We start from the raw sequence: 25071 nt of genomic DNA on the forward strand, positions 1-25071 counted from the left end.
GGGTCACACCCTTGACATGTCATCAGTCCATCACAGGGGACATAAAGACACACAACATTCACTCTTTAAATACTCACATCGCGAGGCAAATTCAAATCATGTGGAAAACCAACAGCAGAATTCCAATTAAACAATTCTACTAAACTAAAAACCTGACACACCACAAACATTCACCAGAGAAAACATTTGTGCATTCTGTCGTTTTTATAAAAAAACGGATTCTGGATGTAAAATTTACACACTCTTGTTCATAAATCAATCAGTTCAGTTTGCTTTTTACTTTCATTTTGCGCAGTTCAATCACAGGTTTTTGTTGTGTCTTGGTATTTTGGCATTTCTCTCATCAAATTCTTTTGACTTTTCACCGTTTTCCTTTTATTTAACATGTATTTTACAAGGAAGTCCGACTTTACAACAGAATATATGTTCCAAGTGAGGCTTTGAACCAGTCAGTGCCTGTTTTTTTTAGACATTGATGAATTCCAGAAGAATCTAAATAAGATAATATCAAAATTCAGATTTCAGACATAGATTCAGAGAAGATTCAGGGAAATGGCCATGAAGAATTTAATTCAATGGGCGGAAATTCAGTATATACACAAACACACACACACACACAAATACAATATAGTATATCGTCTGAAACGCGGATGTAAAAAATATTGTAACGTTCCTCTCGGATGCAATCAGGAAAGTGAATATATAGCAGCTCTCATTCTCAGCTGGTGTCAGATGAATTCTCTGTGTCAGCGTCTCTCTCTCTCTCTCTCAGGATATAGGGCGAACAGAAATGTTGCCTCACATCACTCACAGGTCCAGGTGAAAACTCTGCCCCAGGCATCGCCTGCTAACAAAGTAGCGTGGCTCCTGCACAGGAAAGTAATATAAATATATTATGTTGTAAAAAAGAAAAAACACATAATCCAGCACATATAAATGTGCTCTTATTGTGAAAGGATATTTAACTGTACCTGGACATGGCCAGCGCCGTGATGGCAGGATTTCTCTTGCAGTGGCGTTGCGAAGCCGCTCGACTTCTGTTCAGCTCTCGACACAACACCAGATGTCTTTTCCAGCCTTTATCGGGGAGCAGGTCGCTCACTGTGGATAGATCGTGACAATACATCATCCTCCATCTATTACAGTCCTGTCTGTGCGGTAACCACAGAAACAACAACAAGGAAAAAAAAAAAAAAGGCGACAAATTACCTGTGCATTAACACTGCGTTTATCTGCAGTTAGCAGGCTGTTAAACAGAGAAAAAGAAAAAAATATATCCCTCAAAAATAAACGCCTCAGTGTTACGTAAAGACTTGTCTCGATGTAATTTGCAAAGCATAATACTCCTATGAGGTGATGCGAGGCTGTAACCAACGTATGCCAAATTGGATCTGGGTATTATTGCTTTCTAAATTATACACGCACACACACACGTCAGCAGAATTACTCATCAGTGTTTACTGCCTCTATGTTTAATAACTTTATGACAACATAATTTCGGCTAGCCCTAACGCTAGTGAGAGATGGGGGTAAGCATTACAATCTCTCATCTGGAAACCACGCCGTCTAAGCTTTGAAATGAGCGCTTTAAAAAAAAAAAAAATTATAATCATCTTACACTTCAGGATTTATCTAATTAAATAATGATGGGGTTTCTTTTTTGAGACAAGAAACCTCTGTGCAGTTCGTATCACAGAGAGTTGTGCTCGTGTCGGCCTCGGTTATTATCTGTGTTGTTTTTTTTAAATACAGCACCTACAAGCATATCCGGTACCTACTGACAGCAACATTACCGTCTCTCTCCACTCGGTCGTGCCCTGGGGACACAGGCTCTTCTGGAGGGCCAGGTAATTGTGTTCTGGTGTACTCCGTCTTCCATATCTGTATGAGAGACACATAACGAGTGGCAAAATCAGACATAATTCAACATAATAACAAAACACACACACACACAGACACGGACGCTCCAGTACGCACACACACACACACGCACACAATCCATAACTCAAAGTAATAATAAAGTAATAATAGCATTTGTGTATGTGTTGTGCATGTGGCATGGACACCGAGTGGTGAAGCCCAATTTAGAGTTTGATTGCAGAGAGGCACCACATGTTTATATTAATCCTACACAAGGACAGTCAGTCTGTCCAACACACAACACATACTGTATGCTGCTATTAATGGACATTCAAACAGCCACCAGCAGAGGGGAAATGCCACAACAGTGACTGTTATAGTTGAATACTGTACAACATATAAGACAAATCAACCTTCTGATCTACACTGCACTGACAAAAACACTCGTTTTATTATATTCCAAGATGACAGTGCCAAGATTCATCAGGTTTAGATTGTGAACGAGTGATTTGGGGGAATGAGACACACGGATTGGCCACCACATAATCCATACCTTGATAGGGCTGAATTATTTGTGACTTGTGATTTTTCTGTGATTTAATTAGAGATCATTTATTTTCTAGAAAAGCCTTTAAGCACAAGTAAAGCTTCATTTTAATATTTACTGTGTTGTCGTTTTAAGATGAAGAAGAATATTTACTTTATTATGATGAGATGAAGCATTAAGTGACACTATTAAAATTAACATGTAACATAACTATACTCTGAGGCAAGGATGAGGACTTAAAGACATAAATTATGTCCAATACATGTATACATGTGTATACATTTATAAACATACATGTATATATATATATATATATACATACATGTCATATGGATATATGGAACATTGAAAAATATTCAATTGAATTTTTTTGTGTATTTGTGCATTTTGTGTATTTGTGCATTTTGTGCATTCTTGATTTAAAATCTAAAATCACCTTTTTTTTACATTACATTACTACTGAAAAATAATAAGGACACCATCATGACACAGATTATGCACACTTTTTGGTCAATTTATTAGGTATAGTTGTTTAAACTGTTTCTACACTCTATACATTGTTTATGTGGTAAACGACTATTCTAGCTGCAAACGTCTTTTAATGGAATATGTACATAGATGTATAGAGGCCCATTTCTAGTGCTAATGGTACATTGTGTTTGCTAATCGCGTTAGAAGGCTATTGGATGATTAGAAAACCCTTGAAAACCCTTGTGCAATGATGTTAGCACAGCTGAAAACAGTTTTGCTGGTTCTTTGACGAAAGGGCTAAATTATTATTTTGAATCTAAATCATTATTTCTAATCTTGTCAATGTCTTGACAATGTTTTCTATTAATTTTGCAACTCGTTTGATGAATAAAAGTGTGAGTTTTAACGGAAAACACGAATATATTGCATAGGTGACCCCAAACTTCAAACGGTAGTGTAAATAAATATTGTGACACTACATAAGTGATGCCATGGCAAATGTGTGTAAGAATCAAAGCTTTGGGTGAAAGAAACAAACATTATTTTTTCATTTATGCAGCAAAAAGCCATTGTGTTCGGGGGTTGTGGGTTATATATATATATATATATATATATATATATATATATATATATATATATATATATATACTGTATATATATATATATATATATATATATATATACTGTATATTATATATAGGGTTATACCTGTATGATGCCGTCAGCACAGCCAGTGACGATCACATTCCTGGAATCCCATTCTTGCCGCTGACTGAAGCTGACACACAGGATGTCTGGCCGAGGCTCAGAGGAAGTGTCGGTGCAGCTCAACAGCTGACCCTTCATGGTCCACAGGTAGAGCACAGGCCCCGCGCATGACGCAATCTCACCCTTCGACAGAGCAAAAAAAAAAAAGTGGTGACACCCATGTTATGTGCAAAACACAGACAAAGAGGATGTGCATGTTGTCACACATGAGAGTCCTCCCTTCCTAATGCTGAGAGGAGAACAACATGAAAACACTGTGCCAAAGAAGAATAAAAGAGAGGAAAGAGAACTTAGAGAATTACTGAGAAGATACTTTAGCGGACTCACAGTGAGTTCATTGATAGCCAGTGCAGAGATGCTGCTTGTGTGACCTGCTAACTGGGTGATGTAGCTGAGCTCCTCCATATCCCACAGAATACAGGTGAGGTCACGGGAGCCGCTCACGATCATGTTGTGGACCTCCGACACGGCCAGACACGTCACTGAATCTGTGTGACCGTATAACGGCTGAGGAGGGGAAGAAAAATAAATGGGTCCAGAGTGTGTTTATGCTACGTGCGTGGCAGTAACTGTATACCTCTAACAAACCGACCTGTCTGAGTTTCATGTGCGCGAGTTTATCCTTGTTGACCGTTACGTCCCACACACACACCACGGTGCTGGTTCCCGCGGTGATGACGGTCATGGCGTTAGGACAGGCCGCGCACAGCGTCGTACCCCAGTCAGATAAACTCTCACACACGGCAAAGGTCTAAGGATAAAGAAAAATAATAATAATAAGGACAATATCAAGACACAGATTATGCACACTTATTGGTCAATTTATTAGGTACACTTGTTTAAACTGTTTTTTCATGTAAATAATATACACTACTGTTTAAAAGTTTGGCGTCACTTACAAATATCCTTATTTTTGAAGGAAAATCACTTTTTTTAAATGAATCAGAAACACATTCTTTACATTGTTAATGTGGTAAACGACTATTCTAGCTGCAAACGTCTGGTTTTTAATGGAATATGTACATAGACGTATAGAAGAAGGCTATTGGATGATTAGAAAACCCTTGAAAACCCTTGTGCAATGTGTGTGATGTTAGCACAGCTGAAAACAGTTTTGCAACTTGATGAATAAAAGTGTGACTTTTAATGGAAAACACAGATAAATTGGATAAGTGACCCCAAACTTTTGAACGGTAGTGTATAATCAGCCAATTTAAGCATGTGAATTTCAGACCTAGCATCAAAATGTGGATTTAAGTGACATGGTTATTTGTGTCAGGTGGGCTGGTATTGGGTATTTCAAAAAGTGCTCATCTACTTGGATTTTCACAAACAACCATCGCTACAGTTTATGGTCCAAAACAGAGAAAATATCCAGCAAACAGCAGTTCTCTCTGGAAAAACATGCCTTGTTAAAGGCAGGTGTCAGAGGAAAATGGTTTGACGTTCAACATTATTGAAACAGAAACAGAAACCAGCAAAATCAGAAGACAGTTTAACCTTTTTTTTTTTTTTTTTCAAAATATGTAATAACAATGTGTATATATATATATTTTTTTTAAATGTTTAATTAACCCAAAAAGCTAATTAAACCACCATCAACACTATCCTGACTGCATTGTGGGCCTGCATATGATTTGCAATAGTCTTATTACAATTTGATTCATACAACAGAGAATTTTAAATAATTTATTACTATTTATAATCCTTTGAGATGAACCCTCTTGTTTTACAAGGTGCCCCAAACTGTCTGAGAGGACTGTGTGATAGAGCATCAATCCACAAGCATACTGTACCTTCTCTGTGACATAGTTTCCAAAGGCACAGCTGTTGTCAGGGAAACCCCAGCTGAAGAAGCAGGTCGACAGAGGCGACAGGAGGAGACGGTTCTTCTCCAGCACCAAGACCTCTTTTTCCAGACACAGTATTTGACCGACTGGGCCTCTCGATATCTCTGCAGAAAGATTTAAAGTGACCGTGAACAAAAAGTTGTGAAAGAAAGTAAGGAATCTCCTCAGCTAATCCATATGCTGCTCTAAAAAGAGTGACCTCATTCTGCCTTTAGTGTACTCAAATAAACTCAGCCGAATAAAGGTAATGGCTGCTCAAAAAACATCACATTAAAGAGTTTGGCAGCTCCGTAAACTTGTAAAGAATTTCATTAAATTGACCACTGAAAACTGGGCAATTAAAACAACTATTCCCCGGCCACGAAACGCTGAGCAAACCTCTGTTCTTCAGGGACACCTGCATCCTGGATAGTGCAACTTCTTTGTGCATGTGCGTGCATGAGCCAGTGAGAGAGATGGGCTGTAATTGTGCCCATAATTGACCTGTACATGCAGGAACAGGCAGAAATCATTACATCCTTTCACCGGTTCTGCTTCGAAAATCCCCCAGAAAGAACTTGTGCCTGCATTAGTCTCAGCGTTCTTCCTCCTATTCATCTCTATCTGCTTATTGATCAGATCAGACACTCAAAGATTTAATATGAAATGTAATATGCAGGAATCTCTCCCTGAGCATTCGCAGATTCATCTCCTCTCCCTCAGTGGGCCTGTAGGGATATTCAGATTATTAAGTAGGGCTCAGCGGAAGAGTCATCTCCATATTGTAGCTCTAACAGATAGCTACCTCTACCCTTCTACAGTATAAATTAATCTATGGACATTCTCGCCCGGTTTCAACGATTCTCTTGAGACCAGGGAGCATCTTGTATATAATAATTGACATCAAATGGAGTGAAATAAAATAAAAGGGGGGGGAACAATACACAATAGTAGCAAATGTAGATGACTATAATTGATTGAATTTAGTTTACTCAGCAGAAAACAGCATAGCTGATTGAGTACTTTGGAAATATTTGTTGATTATGAGGTTATATGATGATATATTAATACTTTTCTGTGTTGAGTATGCTAAAGATGAAGCTACAGCCCTTAGCCACCAAGTGTTGCTTTGCATAAAGACTGGAAAAGGAGAGAGTCCAGTGCAGAAGTAAAAAGAAAAGACGGTAATGGGCTAATTTACCACAGGCTGTCGCTTCATATTAAGTGCACAGGTATGAGAGTGGTGCCAATCTTGGCAGGAAAGCATATTTAGCAAAAGTCATTTAAGATTAAAATCAATTATTTTGCTGTCTTCCACGTGTCATCATGTGGCTGTACCTCTGAATGGCTGAGTCGTGGTCTTCAGTGTGTCCAGTCTAAAGAAAAATGGAGTCGGATGAGGCGGTGATGAGCCGTCTTTCTTAGAGCCGAAGCGAGGCGGATGTGGTTTGGTGAAAAGCTAAGACGAAAAGGCAGTTAACACATTTTTAAATAAAATCTAAATAAAATATGATGCACCTACTCATTAGAAGAAGTTTTTCTTTTCACCTGTTTGGGAACTTGGCCAAAGTTGCTGACGTATCCCAATATTGTGCTCTTTATGAGGGGATCTTTAGGATTCTGTCGACCTCTCTGGACGTAGAAGTAAGGATGGAAAGTGTTGATGCTTTCAACGGCTGCTGGACCTTGTTGCCGGAACCCAAAAATGAGGTCGATCCACTGGTGGAGGTGGGAACTCACATAGTCACTTTCCAAGGCCTAAGGCACAAAAAAGGTGCAAAGCATTATTGCACAAACTCAGACCACCTATTTTAAAGTACATTAAATATTGCTATATATGCATTGTACTGTACAGTAAAGAAATACATGCAGTGTGCAGCTTTTATTCTTATTACAATGAGGCCCGAACCATCAGTCAAGCAGTTAATATGAGAGTTTAGAGAAACAAAAAACTTCTCGGAGAATACCAATCCAATTATTCAGGTACTGTATGATTTTTTTTCCGAAAGTCAATTTCAAAGTCCAGAGCAGCAGGAAGCTGCACAGCTGTGTTATGAGCATATCTTCATGTTAGAATTAAAGAATGGTTTCAGTTGAATTACACAGAGATTGGTTTTGAGGAGTTAATAAGGAAAACTGGGCATTATGACCAGCCATATGCGTGCACCCAATCTTAATAAACCCATTGTGGAACAGGCAAAAAGAAAGAAAATAAAAAAGCACAGATCGTAACAAGGAGATATTGTCCTGAAGTTAATTTGTCTATGGAAGGGGGAAAAAAACAATCTTCTAAAGTCACTAATTTTATCAGAATGCTCGGCAATACGAGTAGTTCAGTAGATTACAGAGTGATAACCATCATAGTTGCCCCAGGAATGGAAAAAGGGAGGGTCACACTCCGAAGAAATCAGACCAACATGATCAGTTTTACCCTACACATGGAAAGTGATTAAAAAGAGAGAGAGCTGAGAGAAGAGAGAGACTATTCAGCTCATAAACAGCTGTCAGAAATAATGGCACAATGAAAAAGATCATGCCTTGTGTCTGCACTGGACGCTGTTAAATGGGCTTGTTGTCCTTCAGTGTCTTTCATGTGGATGTCTTTGCTTTTTCACGCAACAACAGCTCTTTATGTGTGACAACAGTCCGTGCTAGAAGAACCAAATGCACTGGTCTTTAAAGACTTGAAGACACAAGACAGTGGCTGTTATGCATAAGATCTGTCTCTTATACTTTGGTATAAAAGAACGGAGCGAAACAGAACGACAGCGACTTAACTGTGTCAGTGGATTCTTGTGTTAAGATACTAAATCTGTGTGCATACAGACATTATTAGGTCTTATGGGAAAGGCCTCTCTGCATGTAACAGACCAGTCTGTCCAACTGCAACAGACAGGCATAGTGAGGTCATAGTGAGCGGGGGTCAGGGAGGGGGTCACTGACCTCTCGATGGATTCTAATGAACTCCTGAGGGTCACCTTTCGCCCATAGAGGCAGCTCCACATCTCCCAGAGCAGTACCATCCTCCATGCAGCCTGTAAAGATATGTATTAGTACAAACTGTGTCCCGTGCATCATGCATTCAAAATATAAGAGAGCTGAAAAAGCACATGCATGAAGGCAAACATGTTCCGTGTGCATGCACGTCTATAATAAGGACAATACAGTTGGTGATATTTGCATGCTATCAAAATCGTTTGGAAAGACCAAAACCAAAATAACAGGCCGTGTAGCCGTGGAATGATAATTCTTCACTATTGCCAAACTGACTTACTGCAATTACTGTAGTTTTTAAATGTAGTTTTTTTTTCAGTTCCAAATACAAGATCAAACTGCTGTAAACACTCATAAATACACTAAGATCAGGACTAAATATAAATAATGTTTGCTAAAGACTACAGTGTCCTCCCAAAACGGCTAAAAACCACAGAAAGAGTAAGAGGATACTGCGGAACAGTAAGAAAATAAAGAAATATGTTGAATACTTGGAGCACTTAAAGGCCCAGTGTGTAACATTTAGATGCATATTTTTAAAATACAAAAATTACACACATTTTTGAAAGTACAAAGTACAATCACCTTTTTGTATTAATTGTTGTTTTTCATTATTTATATCAGGAGGCCACTGTTGTTGGACCACCATGTTTTTACAGTAGCCTATCATGGATAAACTAAACATCTGTTGAGATTTGATGCTAACCAATACACATTTTACACACTGTACATGCAATAAATCAGGAAATCATACTTTCAATCATTTACTTAAGACACATAGAGGGTGATTTTCGAGGCTGACCTAGCTGGATGTTGTTGGAGTTGAGCAGGAAGTCAGGCAGGTAGAAGAACTCTGGGATCAGTTCTCTGACATCCCCCATGTTGTCTCTGGAGGCCGACTCCCACTCCTTCTTCACGCTGTAAAACATCCGCTCTGCGATATCAAAGCCTCCCTGTGAGGACAGACGAGGGAGGGGGACGACGACACTGTCAGAACCCTGAGAAAACTGACGAGCCAGACTTACAACAGGCATATTGATCCAGCAGTCGTCTCCATACAGCGTGGTGCACCGCTAACGTTCGATGTTCTTCTCTGCATTGTTTAAGCAGCGAACATTTGTTGTTATTTGAAGGAAGCTTTTCATCTTTCTGTAAAATCCCATAATCCATGATTGAAATCTCATGAGAGAGAATGTAATTTAGAATAAAACAAAATAGTAAACAAACTTGGTTAGAGATGTAAATTCAGTTATGGATATTACCACACACCAGTTACTCGCTTTGGAAGACAAAAAGGCACCAGACTAACATCTTTATTGCTTTATTCTGACGATCAAACGCATGGGTTTTTATTCTAATGAATTGGATGCTGCATCATAACATCAGTATGGGCTTCTTTACAATTCTGCTTTCGGAATTATTTGCATATATATTGAAATCTGAATAATCTGGTTTCTTTCCAAAAAAAAAAAAAAAGGACTGAAATCTGGACTGTTAAAAAAGCTCATATTAGAGTTATATGATTAGAAAGATTATGTTCAAAAATGAATTAATATAATAATGCGATGAGTGACGACTGGAAATGGGCATCTTATAGAGCACTGGGTTTGCAGAAGGACCTGTGTGTTACTGAGGAGAAAGATTCTGTTACATTTAGTCAGGAAATGTTATGTATTGTATTATGTAAATGTTTGTATTTTTGAGTATATATTTGTACGTGTGTGAAATCTGAGTCTTAAACTGAGCTTCAATCATTAAAATAAGCTGTGAATTTCAAATGGTCAGAAACTATGTGTATTTAGTTGTACTGATAAAACATTTTCGTACGACCTCATAAATAAATGAATTAAAATGTTAATTTTATTAATCATATTTCTATTTTATTATTTTGAATGTGATGAATGTATTAATTGTTAAGGTGCAATTGAACCAACAAATTAGGTTTTACACACGTTTTCCTTAACCCCCTTTCTGTGTATAATTTAAAATAAAGTCAATTTATCTTTTTGTTACGGATTTATAAATCAGAGTTTTGCAGCTTTAATAGAATTTAATATAATGTTGCGAAAAGAACAGAAACAGACAGGCACATCAAAATACTACACTATCAAGAAAGTTGTAAAAACAGTCATGAATTATTTCACTGGCCAAAAGGTAGTTTTGGTGATTGATTGTTGTTTTACGTGGTGTTAAAGGACTCACCTGCAGAGCCTGAAAAGTCTGTGAAAAGGGCTCTATTCTGACGAGGAAGGAGGCCACGATGATGGCTGAGGAGTAGTGGGTGCAGTAGTGGCATTGTGCGGACATATCTCCTGCAGAGAGAACCAATTTAAACGTAGAGTGAACAAAGAAAATAAAGAGTACAGTCAGTGGGAAAGGTGAAAAGACGGGCCGAACGGATACCTTCACCCTCGCTGTTCTCCACCTCTTCGTATCTCTCGATGAACCTCTGCTTCCTTTTCTCTGTCTGAGCTCCCATTGGTTTAGACAGATCCCGGAAGGTTGCAGGATTTGACAGATCAAGAGTCTATTAAGGATGGAAACAGGGTCAGATAAGGATCAGAAGATGTGGCAAATGCTAATATTAAACCTTTGCAATGTCTTGCTGTAACCAGACACATAGCATTTTGAATACAATGGTGCCATGTTTGAAGGACGTGATATGCTACCTCTGACTGGTAGTCAGCTAAGACCCAGGGGAACACGGGATACTGCATCAGGTCATTGTATGTCCTCCCCGCGATGGTGTTCAGATGCATCAAGTACTCAAAGTTACTTATTTCCCCTTTCTAGAGAAAAAACAAACAATAACAAAATAAATATTCATAATTATTGAAAACCTATTGAACTTATTCATTCCTGATGCCAAAGCAAAAACAACTCCGTCTGTAACTGCAACTCAAATACACGAATAGCCACGTTTATTGAATTACCTGCCATTTAACAAGAGCTGCCTTTTCAACCACTGGAGTCTTTCTGAAACACAATAAAAACAAATACCTTGAATTAGCATCAGGGGCTGATCACTAAGCAGTTACCTACCAACACAAAGTTGTTTTTTTATTTTTTTTTATCCTGGTCTGTTGCCTGGCAACCGCTGAACATAGCAGCGCTCAAAAACAGCAGAGTGGAGGTGAGTAAGTGATTCAGGAAAAAGAAAGTGTGTGTGCACAGCTGTAGGAGCAGTTTAGAGACTGATGAGAGCTACACCTCACATATACGTAGAACATGGTGCCATCTGTAGGCTGAAACAGAAATATACTCTTCAGTAGTTTATGCGAGTGTAGGCTCTCTTACAGAGCAAAGTTTTTACACTCTTTCATACGTGGAGGTCAAGTGGAAGGCAAAAAAAATTAACAAATAACTCAAATGTGTGCCCCAAATAGTTCACTGATTGAGAGAATGTGAACAAAAACATGAATTTCCTGCTTCATTGCTAAGCCAAACACATTCTTTCTCCAGCTGTATTTTTATTATTTTTTTACACTTGTTTGTTTGTTCAAAGACTATTGTCAGGTGATATTTTAATGAGCATCCACTTTAAATAAGAGCACACAGTTAAAAGTTGCCGTTTACACAAACTGCTGAGAACAAAAACTCCTCACACAAACTGCCTTGTTTGCAATTAATCTACCGGCGCGTGTGTTCAGCTAAACAAAACCATCTATACTAAATGACAACGTTCCTCAACGTTTTATTATGTATTTTACTCACGGTAAGCCAATCTAAACTTGTTTAATCGAAACTGGCGAAGCGTTCGACTGCTGCTGGAATCTCTTTTCCCTCTGTGGGCCAGTAACATGGCAATAAAGTCCAGGCGCCAAGCACCCCAGTTGCTAAGTAACGCTATTAAACAAGAGGAACCTTGACTTTGTGTTTGGTGTAGCAGAGGCTGGGGGGAAATGTTGGTATAATACAACCGTAAAAATCCTGACCTTTCCACTCAACTTATGCCACATTCTTTGCAAAAGGATTACGTGATGCTTGTGCACTTTCGACATGCTGACCAAGTCGGAAATGTAATTATTTGGAGTTATTACTGGACTGCGACGATATGAATACGGCGCTGTTTCTACAGGGGTGAGCGGCCATTTCACAAGAACTAAAGCCGATGGAATGTTTCTAAATCTTAAGACCAGCTCCAATACACGCGTGAATAATGCCAAGTCACATGGAAACGAGACAAAATATGGCGAGTATACATTTTCACACATTCTTTAAAAATGTAAATAAAAGTTTCATATAAGGAAATAAGAACTAAAAAACATAAAAAATAGATACAGAGAGTATGGTGCTACTTGAAGTGTATCTTTATATTTAAAGACCAGTATCTCCTCCCCTTGTCCAACAACTCATGACAAAATTATTTTTGTAAAACCACTCTAAATCAATCATTGCATTTGGCCCGGTATGTTTTATCTAATTGCAGGCAATAATTTCATGCAATAGCTTTCTATAGGAGGTTATAATGGGAACAAGCACCAGTGGATAACCTCTCTCATCCTGAGGATGATGAATGAGGCGAGAGAGGGCCTTGGGGTGTAACACAGACACAAACAGACACACACACCTTGCTCTTTTAGACAGGGAGGGGAGAAGAGTGAAGCCCTCATCACACTCCTAACACTCCCCAACTATCATTTATCAAAGTCCCGATTTGACTCCTCACACACACACACGTGCACATACTCTAGTACAGTACATCCGTGTCTGTTGGCCTACACACATATATGCAGCATGCATGCAATGCACATACACCTCACCTGAAAGGAGCCAAACAGCTCAATCAGTAGAATGGTGAGGGAGCATCAGCACTCATTTGTTTTGCTGTGTTATCCAGTGTTGCCTCTCTCCTATTGTTCCCCTGCATTAGCCTTAATTAGAGAGTCGTGCTCTTAAATACTCCCATGGGCAACACTGGGTGAGCACGCACGCGCTAGTGCAGACACAACACTGACACACACACACGCACAAGCACACACAGTGCCCAGGCTCTCAATCCTCAGAGAGCATGCTTTCCTTACTGCCCTGGGCCATACATAAGCTGTTGTCTTTGAATAAATCACATCAGCCGTACACACACACACACACACGCACACACATACTTACATCTAAACATAGACACAACACATTTATTTGCCCAAGTACTTTACAGTGGTGCAGTTTACATAGATTATTGTAAATCAGCTTCTTGGGAGCAACTACCACACAAGGGAAAACGGCTGAAATGTTATTATGAAAGATCAGGTGTTCTGGCCCTTTAATCACAAGACACCTTCTGCCAAAGGCCAGGCCAACCACAGGCAGAGCAAACCTGTAGTGTGTTACCAACATCGTGTGGTCCAGCTGGGGCCCTTGCATCTATAGTCACCGACTAAGCTGATCATTCTTTCCATGGTCTAAACTCTAGCAAGAGTTAGTGATTGATAGCAACATTGTTTATACTATACCAGATATTCTATGTTTCCTTTTGACTGCTCCCTTCAGGGGTCGCCACAGCGAATCAACCTCCTCCATCTAACCCTGTTCTCTGTATCCTCCTCTCTCACACCAACTAACTTCATGTCCTCTTTCACTACATCCATAAATCTTCTCTTTGGTCTTCCTCTAGACCTCCTGCCTGGCAGTTCCAACCCCAGCATCCTTCTACCAATATGTTTACCATCTCTCCTCTGTACATCATAATAATAATAATAATAATAATAATAATGCATTATATTTTGGGTATACTATACTAGATACCTAGATGAAAGGAGTATCTGACAACTTGCCTTTTATGTTAGTGATGCTTCTTGATTTGGATGTACTGGCTCATGTAATGTTTTCTTCCAGCTTCATGCCCACTGAAACTCAACTATTTGTTGCAGTACCATGCCTAAAAAGAAAGGCGGAGGGACTAAGGTGACCCTTAAGGCGGCGAAAAAGGCAGTGCAGAAGACACCAGAGGGACTGCGCAGACTCACCTACAACAAATTAAGATTGACCGGATTCCCAGTGTGTCTTATCAAAGTGCCCAAACTGGACGAGTTAAACCTCTGCCGCAACATGATGAAGGAACTCCCAGAAAACCTCGGGAACCTAACTTCACTCAAATGGTTAGACCTCCACACTAACAAACTGGAGTTTGTGCCAGAGTCAATTGGCAAACTAGTGGAACTGATCAACCTCAACCTCTCTAACAACTGTCTAACCTCAGCAGGTTTACCCTCCGCACTGGGTTCCCTAAGTAAGTTGAAGACCCTCAATCTGGGGCTGAACCAGCTGGACAGCCTTCCGCCCTCCATGGAGGCTCTAGAGAGTCTTGAAGAATTAAGCCTGTTTGACAACCTCTTCACCACCATACCAGAGTTCCTTGACGACCTGCCAAATCTGACTAAATTGAACACAAAAAGAAATCCTCTATCATGCGCCTACGTAAGAAAAGAAAGGAAAAAATCTGAAGAGGAGGACGGCAGCCTGAGTGACGAGCACAGAGAAGGAGACAGTTTCGGTGTTAAGTCTAAAGAGAAATGCATGAGATATGCTGGACTGACGCTGCCAAACTCAGTAGCTAGAGCCAATCAGGATGAGTGGAGGTTACGTAAAAAGTTTAAACAAGAGACTGTTAACTAAAAACAACAACAACAAAAAAATCTGCTGACATCTAACACAACTACGGAACTAAATATCCTTATAAATACAGAAAAATATGTTGTATTGAAAAGAAAAAGGTGACCAGGCATAGATGTGTGATGTTCCATGGAGAGTGTAGACTGCACAATAATGCACTTGGCACGTGTCTGAAGCTAAAAGCTGATTGGTCAGTGACTTGGAATCCCGCTTCAAGATTCTGAAATGTTATGGTTACAGGGCTCTGCATGGAAGGTTCCAAAAGAATGGTGATTTTACACATGGAATTACATTTGACACTGGCTTGATGTAACTATAGCGACGGGGCTTGACTGAGATAGTGTCAACCCCATAAATGTGTATTATTTCCAGTTTAGGTCTAGTCCTGAAGCATGTCACACTTTCAGATTGACATTGTGCTAAAGCTGGAGAGTCCTGAGGTCCAGGCTACTACACCAGTGTGGTCCATATTACTTGTTGAGTTTTGCTGCATATGTCACAACACACTAATATCAGTACAGGGACTAATTGATTCAGAGCCACAGTCATCCAAGGCAGGTTCAGATCAAACTAGTAACAGATTGTAGGGGAGGTTATTTTTATTATTATGTGTAACTAAAATATTCAGTATAAGTCATACTATTACATTTGAATAAATTAATAATAATAATAATAATATTTTATTTTTTTTGACTGACTTTACTGTGAGGATTAAAAGATGACACTTACCTGGCATTAGCGATAATCTCAGAAACCCCTCTGCCTTTTAATGCTGACACTACTGTGCACAGCCTGCAGGAATAAAGAGAGTAAAAAAAATAAGCAACAGGGTAGGAATAATTAAAAAAATACAACTTATTTATATATGTCCTACCTTTTATATGCAGAGACATGGTCTTTATTCAGGAATACCAGGAAGGCCGAGTGTCCGCTCTTCATAAAAACCTCGATAGCATTGTCCTGATAGGCACAACGTTAGTGTAAAATTCTTTTTAGTTATTAATCCTGTGCAGACCCAATCTGGATATAAATGCATATTCATTTAAGGATCGAGTGGGACCATTTGGATGTCTGACCTCCAAAAGGAAACGCATGAATCGCGCCTCCTTGATATCATCATAGAGCCAGCGTCTACAGCTGGCTGATGGCAGCTCTTTACTCAGCATGGTGGAGATGAAGGAGTCCTTCACACTGGCAGAGAATGAAAGGGACATAGATGATGTCATGATGATGAACTGACCCAAAACAGTGGTTAATTGTATATATATTTTTCCTGTGCAGCACACACGGGTTTACCTGCTGGGATGGTGTTTCCTGCAGCAAATGTCTCCACTTGGACTGAGAGTGAATCCTTCGCACAGGAGCAGGCTTTCTTTTCCAAACAGCAGCACTCCCTCTGTCACTCCGAGGCCACTCACCATCACTACACACATCTTTGCCTTTACCTACAGTGAAACAAAGTGGAAGAGAGAGAGATACGAGATACATTAAGCCCCATGTGAGAGAGGCAATTCTCTCCTGGGACATGACATGACACCAATGCCGGCACTTCAGGCTTTACTTGATTGATCATTTTAATCACATATTTTAATCATTATTAAAAAGACACAGTTGAACACTTCATTATCAGAGCTGATTGATGAGGAGGAGAGGACCCAGCTCCTTTTTCAGCAATGTGACTGTGTTTCATCGAGCACCAAAGTGGACCCACATGCTGCTTTCGGAGCGCTAGTTGCAGCTAATGCTAAATGCATTGTGATAATGTGTGGCTAATTCTATTGTCTCCCCTCATTTCACAGTGAGTGTGTGCACCTGGCCGTATACCCGTGTTGGCCCCTCTGCAGGCCCTCTGGGACGCAACGCCCAAAAACCATATGGGGCCCCAGCATACCCGCAGGCCCCTCACAATTTATACTAATCAAATCAGACTCTCTACCCACAGATGTAGAGTCACACTTGGTGGAGGAGGAGGAGCAGGCCCTGCCTGGCCATTATTAGGAGAATTAATCACTGCCACACACACAATAGGAAACCTGCTAAGTGATCAGAACCTCATGTCTGAATGCACACACAGAAACACACTATGATGTATAATATCACTTGTCACGTGAAAGCGTTTGAAAAGAGTCAAGGTGAGCAAGTCTCATCCACATGGCTTTGGAAACCTTTCACAGAGCTTTATCGTGGTCATATTTTGTGCAATTATGGAACACAATCTGGCATCAGCCCCACTGTCCTGAAGAATGAGTAGATTTCAGAATAAAATAAATGCTTGGTTACATTTATTGTTATCAGAAATTAAATACAGAACAATAAACTTGTTTCCTCATCTCTTCACTCTGGACTCCGGACAGAAATGCATTATCAGTCCGAGGGTGATTTAGCTGATGACGGGAAGAAGGAGAGAAAAGGAGGACTTTTATTGACTGAGAGCCTAATGTCAGACCATTGATTTCTCCCCATACACATTACTGTCATAATCACACTATTGGCGCTGGCAAGCTAATTATGAGTGGGTCTCCCTTTGTGTAACTTTATATATGTGTGTGTATGTGTGTGTGCATTTTTCAGAGCTAATGACTGTATTCATTTGACAGGAAGCTCAGCAGGACTCACACAATGAACCAGTGCAAGACAACAGGCCACACAGGCACACATCGCACACACTTACTAAGCAGATGCAAGACAGCTTGCATCACCTCCTACTGTTTTTATTAATACTTCTGTCAGAAACATTAAAAGGCGCGGCTGGTTGCCGGAGCAATGAAAGTCCCTGTCAACATGTTCGTTTGGTTTCTAACTCAGAGGAAGAATGAGAAGAGCTGAGCTGGGCCTCGACATTAAAACATTACACTAATGAGGAAAGATGAAATTCTGATAGCAGCGCTGGGCTATTGGAATCCCTCAGTCTACATCAGATAATTAGGATTGTGAATATTAGTCGGGTGGAAGGGAGCTGTGCTTGTGTTTAGCCATGTGGTTTTTTTTAGACTAACAAACCCTCCTGTGCTACAGTACCTCTTCTCCAGGGTGCAATTCCTGCAGGATTAAGCGTATTTCGGGGCAGTCTTGTCGATGTGAGCAGGGTACGGGGGTCATGGAGCCATGTGGACTCTCAGTTACAGCAGGTGTCTCGTTTAACACAGGAAAGAAGGTCAGACAGTCCTTTCCTCCCTCCTCTTCATCCTCTTTTGCTTCAGTGCCAACTTCCAACAGGATCTTGGGCTCTGTGACAAAGGAAACATTTTTTCACTGAGCTTAGATCCAACACTCATATTGAAAATAGTCAATTTAAATATAATAACACTTTTCTTAACCTGTGTCAACATCTGTTTTATTGTTGTTCTCCTCTGATGTGCCAGTCCTCAAACCCAGACACAATTTTCCGAGTACCTGTTTGTAACAACAAATGGTGCTGTTAAATGTTAGACTATAGAGTATAATATGAAAACTAAACGAACAAAAAGGCTGCACCTGTCTGGATCGTCTTAAGGCCTTTCTGCGGATGCGTAACCTGGTCCGATTGGGTCCTTCAGCAGCGTCTTGCACCCAGTTTCGGCTCAGCAGCACTCCTGGACCAGGGCCGAACAAAGCTCTCTCCCTCAGCAACTCTGCTTCCACACGCAGCCACTTTGAGCTGACTCGCTCCCACTCGCTGGCTTGTAACTGGGAAGCAGAGACAGGCCCAGAGTGGAGAGAATAGATGAGCGGGAGCGATGAATATTATTACAGATCTAATTGTGCCTTTTTAATAACAATTATTTCAGTGTATGCATAGTAACATTTCTGTCCAACCTGTAAGTAGTTTGTTCTCATTTTCTCAAACAAGATGTGGCCTCTGTGTCGATGTGACTCCATGCAGGACAGAAACTCCTACAAAGAAAGCAGAATAACCTGATGGGTGCAAATGAAAAGAGCAGGTTGCACAATCGCTCTTCCTCTAGCTCATATTGTACACACACACACAACACATTATGTTCACAAAGATTGTATATTCATAACAGTATTGTTGTTTCCTCATGCAATTACAATGCATTCATAAAATTACATCTGTTCTAAATTGCATTCACTGGGCAAAATAAGCTAGTGGCTACAGTGTTACAATAACCCTGTCTGGAAATGTAATCATTTGTTGGTGTGATCTGATTAAAATAAACATTAATATCACTGAGCCACGCCACAGTCAAGGGCAAGGTTAGTGTGCATGTGCCTTTATTGGGTGTGAACGAGTGTGCATGTGTCGATTAAAAGAGAAAAGGAAAAAAAAAATAGAAAAAGCACAAACGGAGCCGTGTTGACACTGCAGGATGCTCATGTTCAACAGACACACTGGGATCATATTCTGACTGTTAACTGCTTCATTAAGCCCATCATCACAGCGGTGCTCGCTGAGAGACTAGTGAAACAACATGTGTCCATTCTTACAGCTGACCCAGGAAAACCATTTAATTGACTGAATGAACATGCAGTAACTCTTTGTACCGAGTCTTATTTACAGATGCTAAACCTGTGTTTTGCTGTAAAACTCCAAGAATGCGATAAATAAATAAACGAATGAACAAAAAGAAAACAATTTTGTCTCGAGTACAAGCGGAAAACAAATTGCTCAGACAGTACTTCCAAAAAAACAAACCCATGCATAAAAGTTGACAAAAAATTTTTTTGACAAGCCCTCTGGAGAATGAAATCTGTTTCTCTAAATGAGTGACTGCCTATCCAAATGAGGAGCTGTGCAGAGAAGGAAATAAAGGAGTAATTTGAGGGCAGATTATCGAAATATTACAGGCAGAAAAGAGAGTAATAATCAAGTTTGTGAGTTAGAGCTGTGTTGTGACAGATAAACAGAAAGTCGGCGTCATCGTCTCCTAATTTCATTCCTTCATTTGGACAAACATAAGTAATATATAGCATTAATTACCCTATTTAGCAGATAGGAACCTCATTGGCTTTTTAAATGTTGCATTAAATACATAACTCATCCCTTCCCTCAGCAATTAACATCAGAACATCACACTCATTTCCATTTTAATGACTTCCCAACAATACGCCACCTTTGATGATAAGGCAACATAATGTCAACTTCATTCTGGGCTGGCAGTGAATGTGTAATGAACTTAACGTGATCATTAGTGCTGTTAATTATCTTTCTAATATGAGGACACAGATATGATTATGGGAACTGCATTTGCTGATGACATAAATCTCAAGAAGGATTGTGCTGAAGCTTGACTGAGGGTACAGTCTGCCTATCAGTCTCTATATTCTCATTCAGCCCGTACATGGGACTTAAATTATTATTTTTTTTACTCAGTAAAAGTAGATATCTCAGAGCTGTAAACTATGCTCAGCCCTCTGTAAAATGCATTATGGATACAGGGAATGGGAGGGAAAATAATAATAAGCTCATGACTTTCTAAATAAAGGTCATAAGTTGGTGATCCAGAAATTAATTAATGACTCACTTGTTTGTTCATAAGGATGAATTATAAAGTGAGCATACGGGCTGACCATTACTGAAGACTTTAAAAGCATTTCTGAATGCTCACTGCATGCAGCAGCCTACTCAGAGTAAAGTGCTCCAAAACACAGCAGAGAAGGAGAAGGCAAGGCGGCGAACGTCCCTCCCTCTCCTTCCACAGCCTCTCAGATGGAAAAACAATTCATCACCCTCTCTGATAGCCTGTCAGAGACTGATATGATAAAGAATAACATCAAATGAATAATGTTTTCATCAGATTGGTACCAATATAATTGCCAACCCGATTTCTGTGGGCTAGAGATGTGCACAAACAAGAACACACACGCACTTTGTGGAGGTGAGACAGACACACAGACGCGGTAATTTCATGCCTGTGTGCCTGAGTAATATGTCCCCGCTCCCTGCTCCAGATGGCTCGACGTCTTAAGCGTTGTGGGGGAACTAATGATGTGGGCCACGTGTTTCGGGGGGAAAAACAACAATAAACGCGTCTTTAACCTTCAGCAGCAAACAGTGTGTTGTAGTGAGTGTTCCCATGGATAGGCCTAACAGATATCAATTACTATGCCCACTCAGGGGCAATCAGCTGTGATAATCCAAATCCATTTAAAGAAATAATCAAACACCCCCACAGGGCTGGACGGCCCACAGCACAAACACAACAGTGACTTTAGGAAGAGTGTTTGGGCTTTGGGACACAGAGGAACCTGGGAAAAGGTGACCCCACCGGTATATGTCATGGGAAAAAAGAATCAAAGACGGATGTTTGCGTTTACCTCGACTGTGAGTGACTCTTTGCTTGGTTTGCTCAAAGCTGAGCGAACAACACTGCTGATCATGTCCAACTTCGTCTGAGGGCTGCTGGCCGCCCTCTTCCTCTGAGCCTCTGAGAAGATATTGTCAAGACATGCATAATTTAAACATTACGATCACGGGCCTAACGTTCCATCATCTGCTACCTGTGCATTTGTTGGTATAGTAAGAGCGAACCTGTGTGCAGCAGCCACGCTTTGAGCGCTGTCTCCTCCCAGAGAGGGCTGATATCTTTCATGCCGACTGACCCCATCGCTGTCCTGTTCGTCGCCGAGATCTCTAACTTATAGTTTTCTTCAAGTGAGTGTTGCCTCTCCACCAAGACCTTCGACCAGCAGGCCTCCACTAAAGACACTAGTTCTCCATCATCTGTTCATGAACACATACACTTTTTTATGATGTTGTGACACAGTAAAATCAGCAACACAGTTTATATACATATAAACCTGGCAGGATTATTTTATAATCGATTAATATGTAGATTATTTTCTCAAGTAATCGTTTGGTCCATAACATGTCAGAAAATGTCAAAAAATGTTGATCAGTATTTGTCAAACCTGGAAATGACGATGTTCTCAAATGTCTTGTTTTTTTTCACAAACCAAAATGATTGAGTTTTAATGATTTCTTTGATTTATGGAGCAAAGAAACGAAAGAAAATATTCACGTATAAGGAGCTAAAACAATCAGAAATCTTGTTTTAATCATGAAAAAAGCTTAAAACTAATAATAATAATAATAATCGAGTAATTGTTTCAGCTCTACTGGCAGTGTTACCTGTGGTAGTTTTCCGTCTGTTACTGAGGCGTGCAGTAGGTTTGGATTTGCGAGCAAACAGGCGGGACGAAGCCTTTCTCTTGCGTGAAATCTTGTGCACCAGACATCCAAAACCTTCAAGGTAGCTACAACGACGACAACAAAAAAGTGTGATTTTGTAAATTAAAGTGACTTCTGGTTTCAGGCAAAATATTTGTCTGTGTCTCTATTTGGTGATGGTTTTGCAATGTTTACCTGCCAGATCGTATCAATAACAGACAGTGAAGAAGGCACGTGACGAAGCTCACGTTTGCATTGTACGTTGCCATGACAACATCCCAGCGCTCCATGACCGTCTGTAACACCCGAATGACCCTCTGCTTTTCTTCTTCTGATTGCCGCGGTTGAGACAGGAAATAAAGCAGGACTTCATTGGTGCACGAGTAGAGGGCTGACACTGTCTTCTCCTTCTGAGTTTGGCCTTTCTCCAAAGCCTAAAACCAGATGGCAGTGTATCTGTTATCAGTTAGTGTAATGTAGAAAATAATTATAAGTGACTTGTGGGCAGATTTCACATTTCCAAAATGCACTGTTCCAATTAACTCAAAGGTAAGTGTGTCAAAATTAAATGTGTAGATCCGTGTAACTTCAGTTTACAGAAAAGTAGAAAGTTTATTATATATATATATACATATATATCATCTGTGTGAAATGTCTATACAGTGTGGAGTATGTTTGTCTCACCACCACGATCTGATCAGCAAGGAAGTTGAGCAAATTCTCAGAGTCTCCCAAGAATGTTCCACTGTAAAGTTTCTGCAGCAGAGTCTTACTGAAGAGAACCACATTATCCATCAGCACGCCCATCTGTCCTTCAGGCCTCTGATTTGAGTCTGAGAGATGCAGGAAAAAAAAAAAGTAATGTGCTCAGATGAGATTCCTTTAAACATGGACAATGGATTTGAGACGTGCATAGCAATTCTACCTTGTGAGCTGAGATGAGTGTTGTTTTCTTCCTCGTAGCTGAGCATCTGGATTATGTCCATTATCAACTCCAGCAGCTCAGTGTGGAAAATCTGCCTCTGCTCCAGCAAAGCGTCATCAGGGGAAAACTGCAACATTTAATTGATTAGCAAACGTAAGCAAATGACAGACAAACAAATAAATAAAAATCCACAATATATGATAGTGAAGGAAATATTTTATTTTCAATGTTTTAAGTGCATGTGTTGTTGTCTGTGATGGTTGTGTGTCGATAACTGAAAACACCATCACAGAAACCTTTAGTTACAAATGACCAAAAAAATTATTCATCAACCATTTTTGTGGCTCTGTCCTTAGTTGGTAACTGAGCAAAGAGTGACACCTACTGGTGAAATTAGAGTTCTGCAGTATAGTAGTAAACGGAGAGTCTTTGCATTTGGAAATGCACTAATAGCAATAAATATTAGAGTAGGAAGTAGGAACAATTTCGATTAAGTATCTTAAAAATTTTTATTCTTTCCGACTTAAATATTATGAATGAGATTTGAGTTGAAATATATATATTTATGTAAGCTTCATGACCATTTTTATAGTGTGACAGAATTTAAAACAAGATGGAACAATACCACAGGATATACCGACATGAGAATTTTAAGACTTAAAGACTTATGTGTGTTTAAACTGTGTAAATAACATTGTACAATCAAAAATAAAACCATTAAATTGCAGCCTTTGCAATTTGGTTGCTTCAAATTACATTTTCAATTTGAAAATGATTAATTGTTCACTCCTATATTACAGCATTCATTCGTCTATATGCCAATATATGTCATATATAAAATAAATAACCTCTTACTGTGACAGTATGCGTGTATTTATTCACCTCAAGCAGGAGAACCAGAGGACATGTGCTGCTGTTGGCAGATACATTAAGAAGGCTGTCCATTAGCAGTATCCGGATGAAGTCACATACTGGCTTCCTGCTTTGAAAACTCTTGACTGTGTCCTCGTCATTACTCGTAACACAAGGCTCACCGGCACTCTGAAAGAAGCATCCACGCCACTGATTAACACCAGAGAGAATAGAAATGTTTAGATGTTATGAGTAACACACAAACCTCTGCAGTGTCCAGAGTGTCCAGAGGGAACACAACTCCAGCAAGTGCATGGAGGAATTCTGGTGATGCCCACAGTGGGTCTCTTGGCTGACGACTATAGAGAAGACACAGGAACTGCATCACACTTGCTGGAAGCTGCGACTCCCATGATGCTTCACTGTCGGACATGTGATTTGTTGGAGGAGCAGACTGCAAATAAAAAACGCATAACAAGTGACCATTACAAGGCAAACAATGCAAACAGGACACAAGGTTGTTATAAAATTCTAACCTTAGTTATGATGACTTTGATTAACTCCAGCAGTATCGTAGCAGTTTCAACACAGAGAAGCTGAGGAGTGTCTGCCTGCTTGTCAATCAGGGACTGTAGAAAATCATCCAGAGGCACCTATGAATGACACATAATCACAGTATTATGACTGAAATAGGAAGGAAGGAAGGAAGGAAAGGAAAGGAAAGGAAAGGAAAGGAAAGGAAAGGAAAGGAAAGGAAAGGAAGGAAAGAAAAAGGCACCTTTTCATCTGCAGTGTGACTGGTATTTCCCCCCAGCAGCAAAGTAGCCAGAGCTTCATACACTTGAGGCAGTTGAGAGTGTCTGATCAGCAGCTCCCGCAGAACATCAAAGCCTCGACACGTGGTGCTGGGACACTCGTACGACCAAGAATGAGCTTGAAGGTTGTCTGGGAACAAGAAAAGAAGAAAATTATAGATCTAGTGTAAGGTTTATGTGTTGCATCTTGATTATTCAATCTACTGTATTCAATGTACATAATGATGCTCCACTTCACAATGATTCCACTGAAAGAGGCAAAACTACATTCATTTATCACATCATCACAACTA

The 25071-nt window shown here is 39.9% G+C and overlaps 2 protein-coding genes across 2 annotated transcripts in view; one reads left to right on the top strand and one right to left on the bottom strand.

The window, feature by feature from the left end:
* Nucleotides 1–658: 658 nt before the first annotated feature.
* Nucleotides 659–25071, bottom strand: part of wdfy4 (WDFY family member 4) — a gene marked incomplete at its 5' end in the record, with an annotated part of 39199 nt that continues 14786 nt past the window's right edge. Inside the window, 33 exons of the mRNA XM_083897411.1 lie at nt 659–867; nt 972–1101; nt 1794–1881; nt 3587–3769; nt 3974–4153; nt 4239–4397; nt 5443–5600; nt 6814–6934; nt 7024–7233; nt 8419–8510; nt 9272–9422; nt 10672–10781; nt 10873–10996; nt 11139–11258; nt 11403–11445; nt 15808–15870; nt 15953–16038; nt 16155–16269; nt 16375–16523; nt 18097–18305; nt 18396–18471; nt 18553–18744; nt 18874–18951; nt 21334–21443; nt 21548–21739; nt 22148–22272; nt 22382–22620; nt 22871–23019; nt 23112–23238; nt 23994–24152; nt 24238–24417; nt 24500–24616; nt 24742–24908. Of these exons, the coding sequence (XP_083753537.1) occupies nt 804–867; nt 972–1101; nt 1794–1881; nt 3587–3769; nt 3974–4153; nt 4239–4397; nt 5443–5600; nt 6814–6934; nt 7024–7233; nt 8419–8510; nt 9272–9422; nt 10672–10781; nt 10873–10996; nt 11139–11258; nt 11403–11445; nt 15808–15870; nt 15953–16038; nt 16155–16269; nt 16375–16523; nt 18097–18305; nt 18396–18471; nt 18553–18744; nt 18874–18951; nt 21334–21443; nt 21548–21739; nt 22148–22272; nt 22382–22620; nt 22871–23019; nt 23112–23238; nt 23994–24152; nt 24238–24417; nt 24500–24616; nt 24742–24908 (4466 nt within the window). The 3' untranslated portion in view covers nt 659–803. The remainder of the gene's footprint in view (nt 868–971; nt 1102–1793; nt 1882–3586; nt 3770–3973; nt 4154–4238; nt 4398–5442; nt 5601–6813; nt 6935–7023; nt 7234–8418; nt 8511–9271; nt 9423–10671; nt 10782–10872; nt 10997–11138; nt 11259–11402; nt 11446–15807; nt 15871–15952; nt 16039–16154; nt 16270–16374; nt 16524–18096; nt 18306–18395; nt 18472–18552; nt 18745–18873; nt 18952–21333; nt 21444–21547; nt 21740–22147; nt 22273–22381; nt 22621–22870; nt 23020–23111; nt 23239–23993; nt 24153–24237; nt 24418–24499; nt 24617–24741; nt 24909–25071) is intronic.
* Nucleotides 14341–15081, top strand: lrrc18a (leucine rich repeat containing 18a; the record flags this gene model as incomplete). The annotated part of the gene is made up of 1 exon (XM_083897963.1): nt 14341–15081. One exon carries the CDS (start codon nt 14341–14343, stop codon nt 15079–15081), a length of 741 nt encoding a protein of 246 aa, XP_083754089.1.

Source organism: Microchirus variegatus (genome assembly GCF_963457635.1).
Source record: "Microchirus variegatus genome assembly, chromosome: 11".
In the NCBI taxonomy this organism is placed as follows: domain Eukaryota; kingdom Metazoa; phylum Chordata; class Actinopteri; order Pleuronectiformes; family Soleidae; genus Microchirus; species Microchirus variegatus.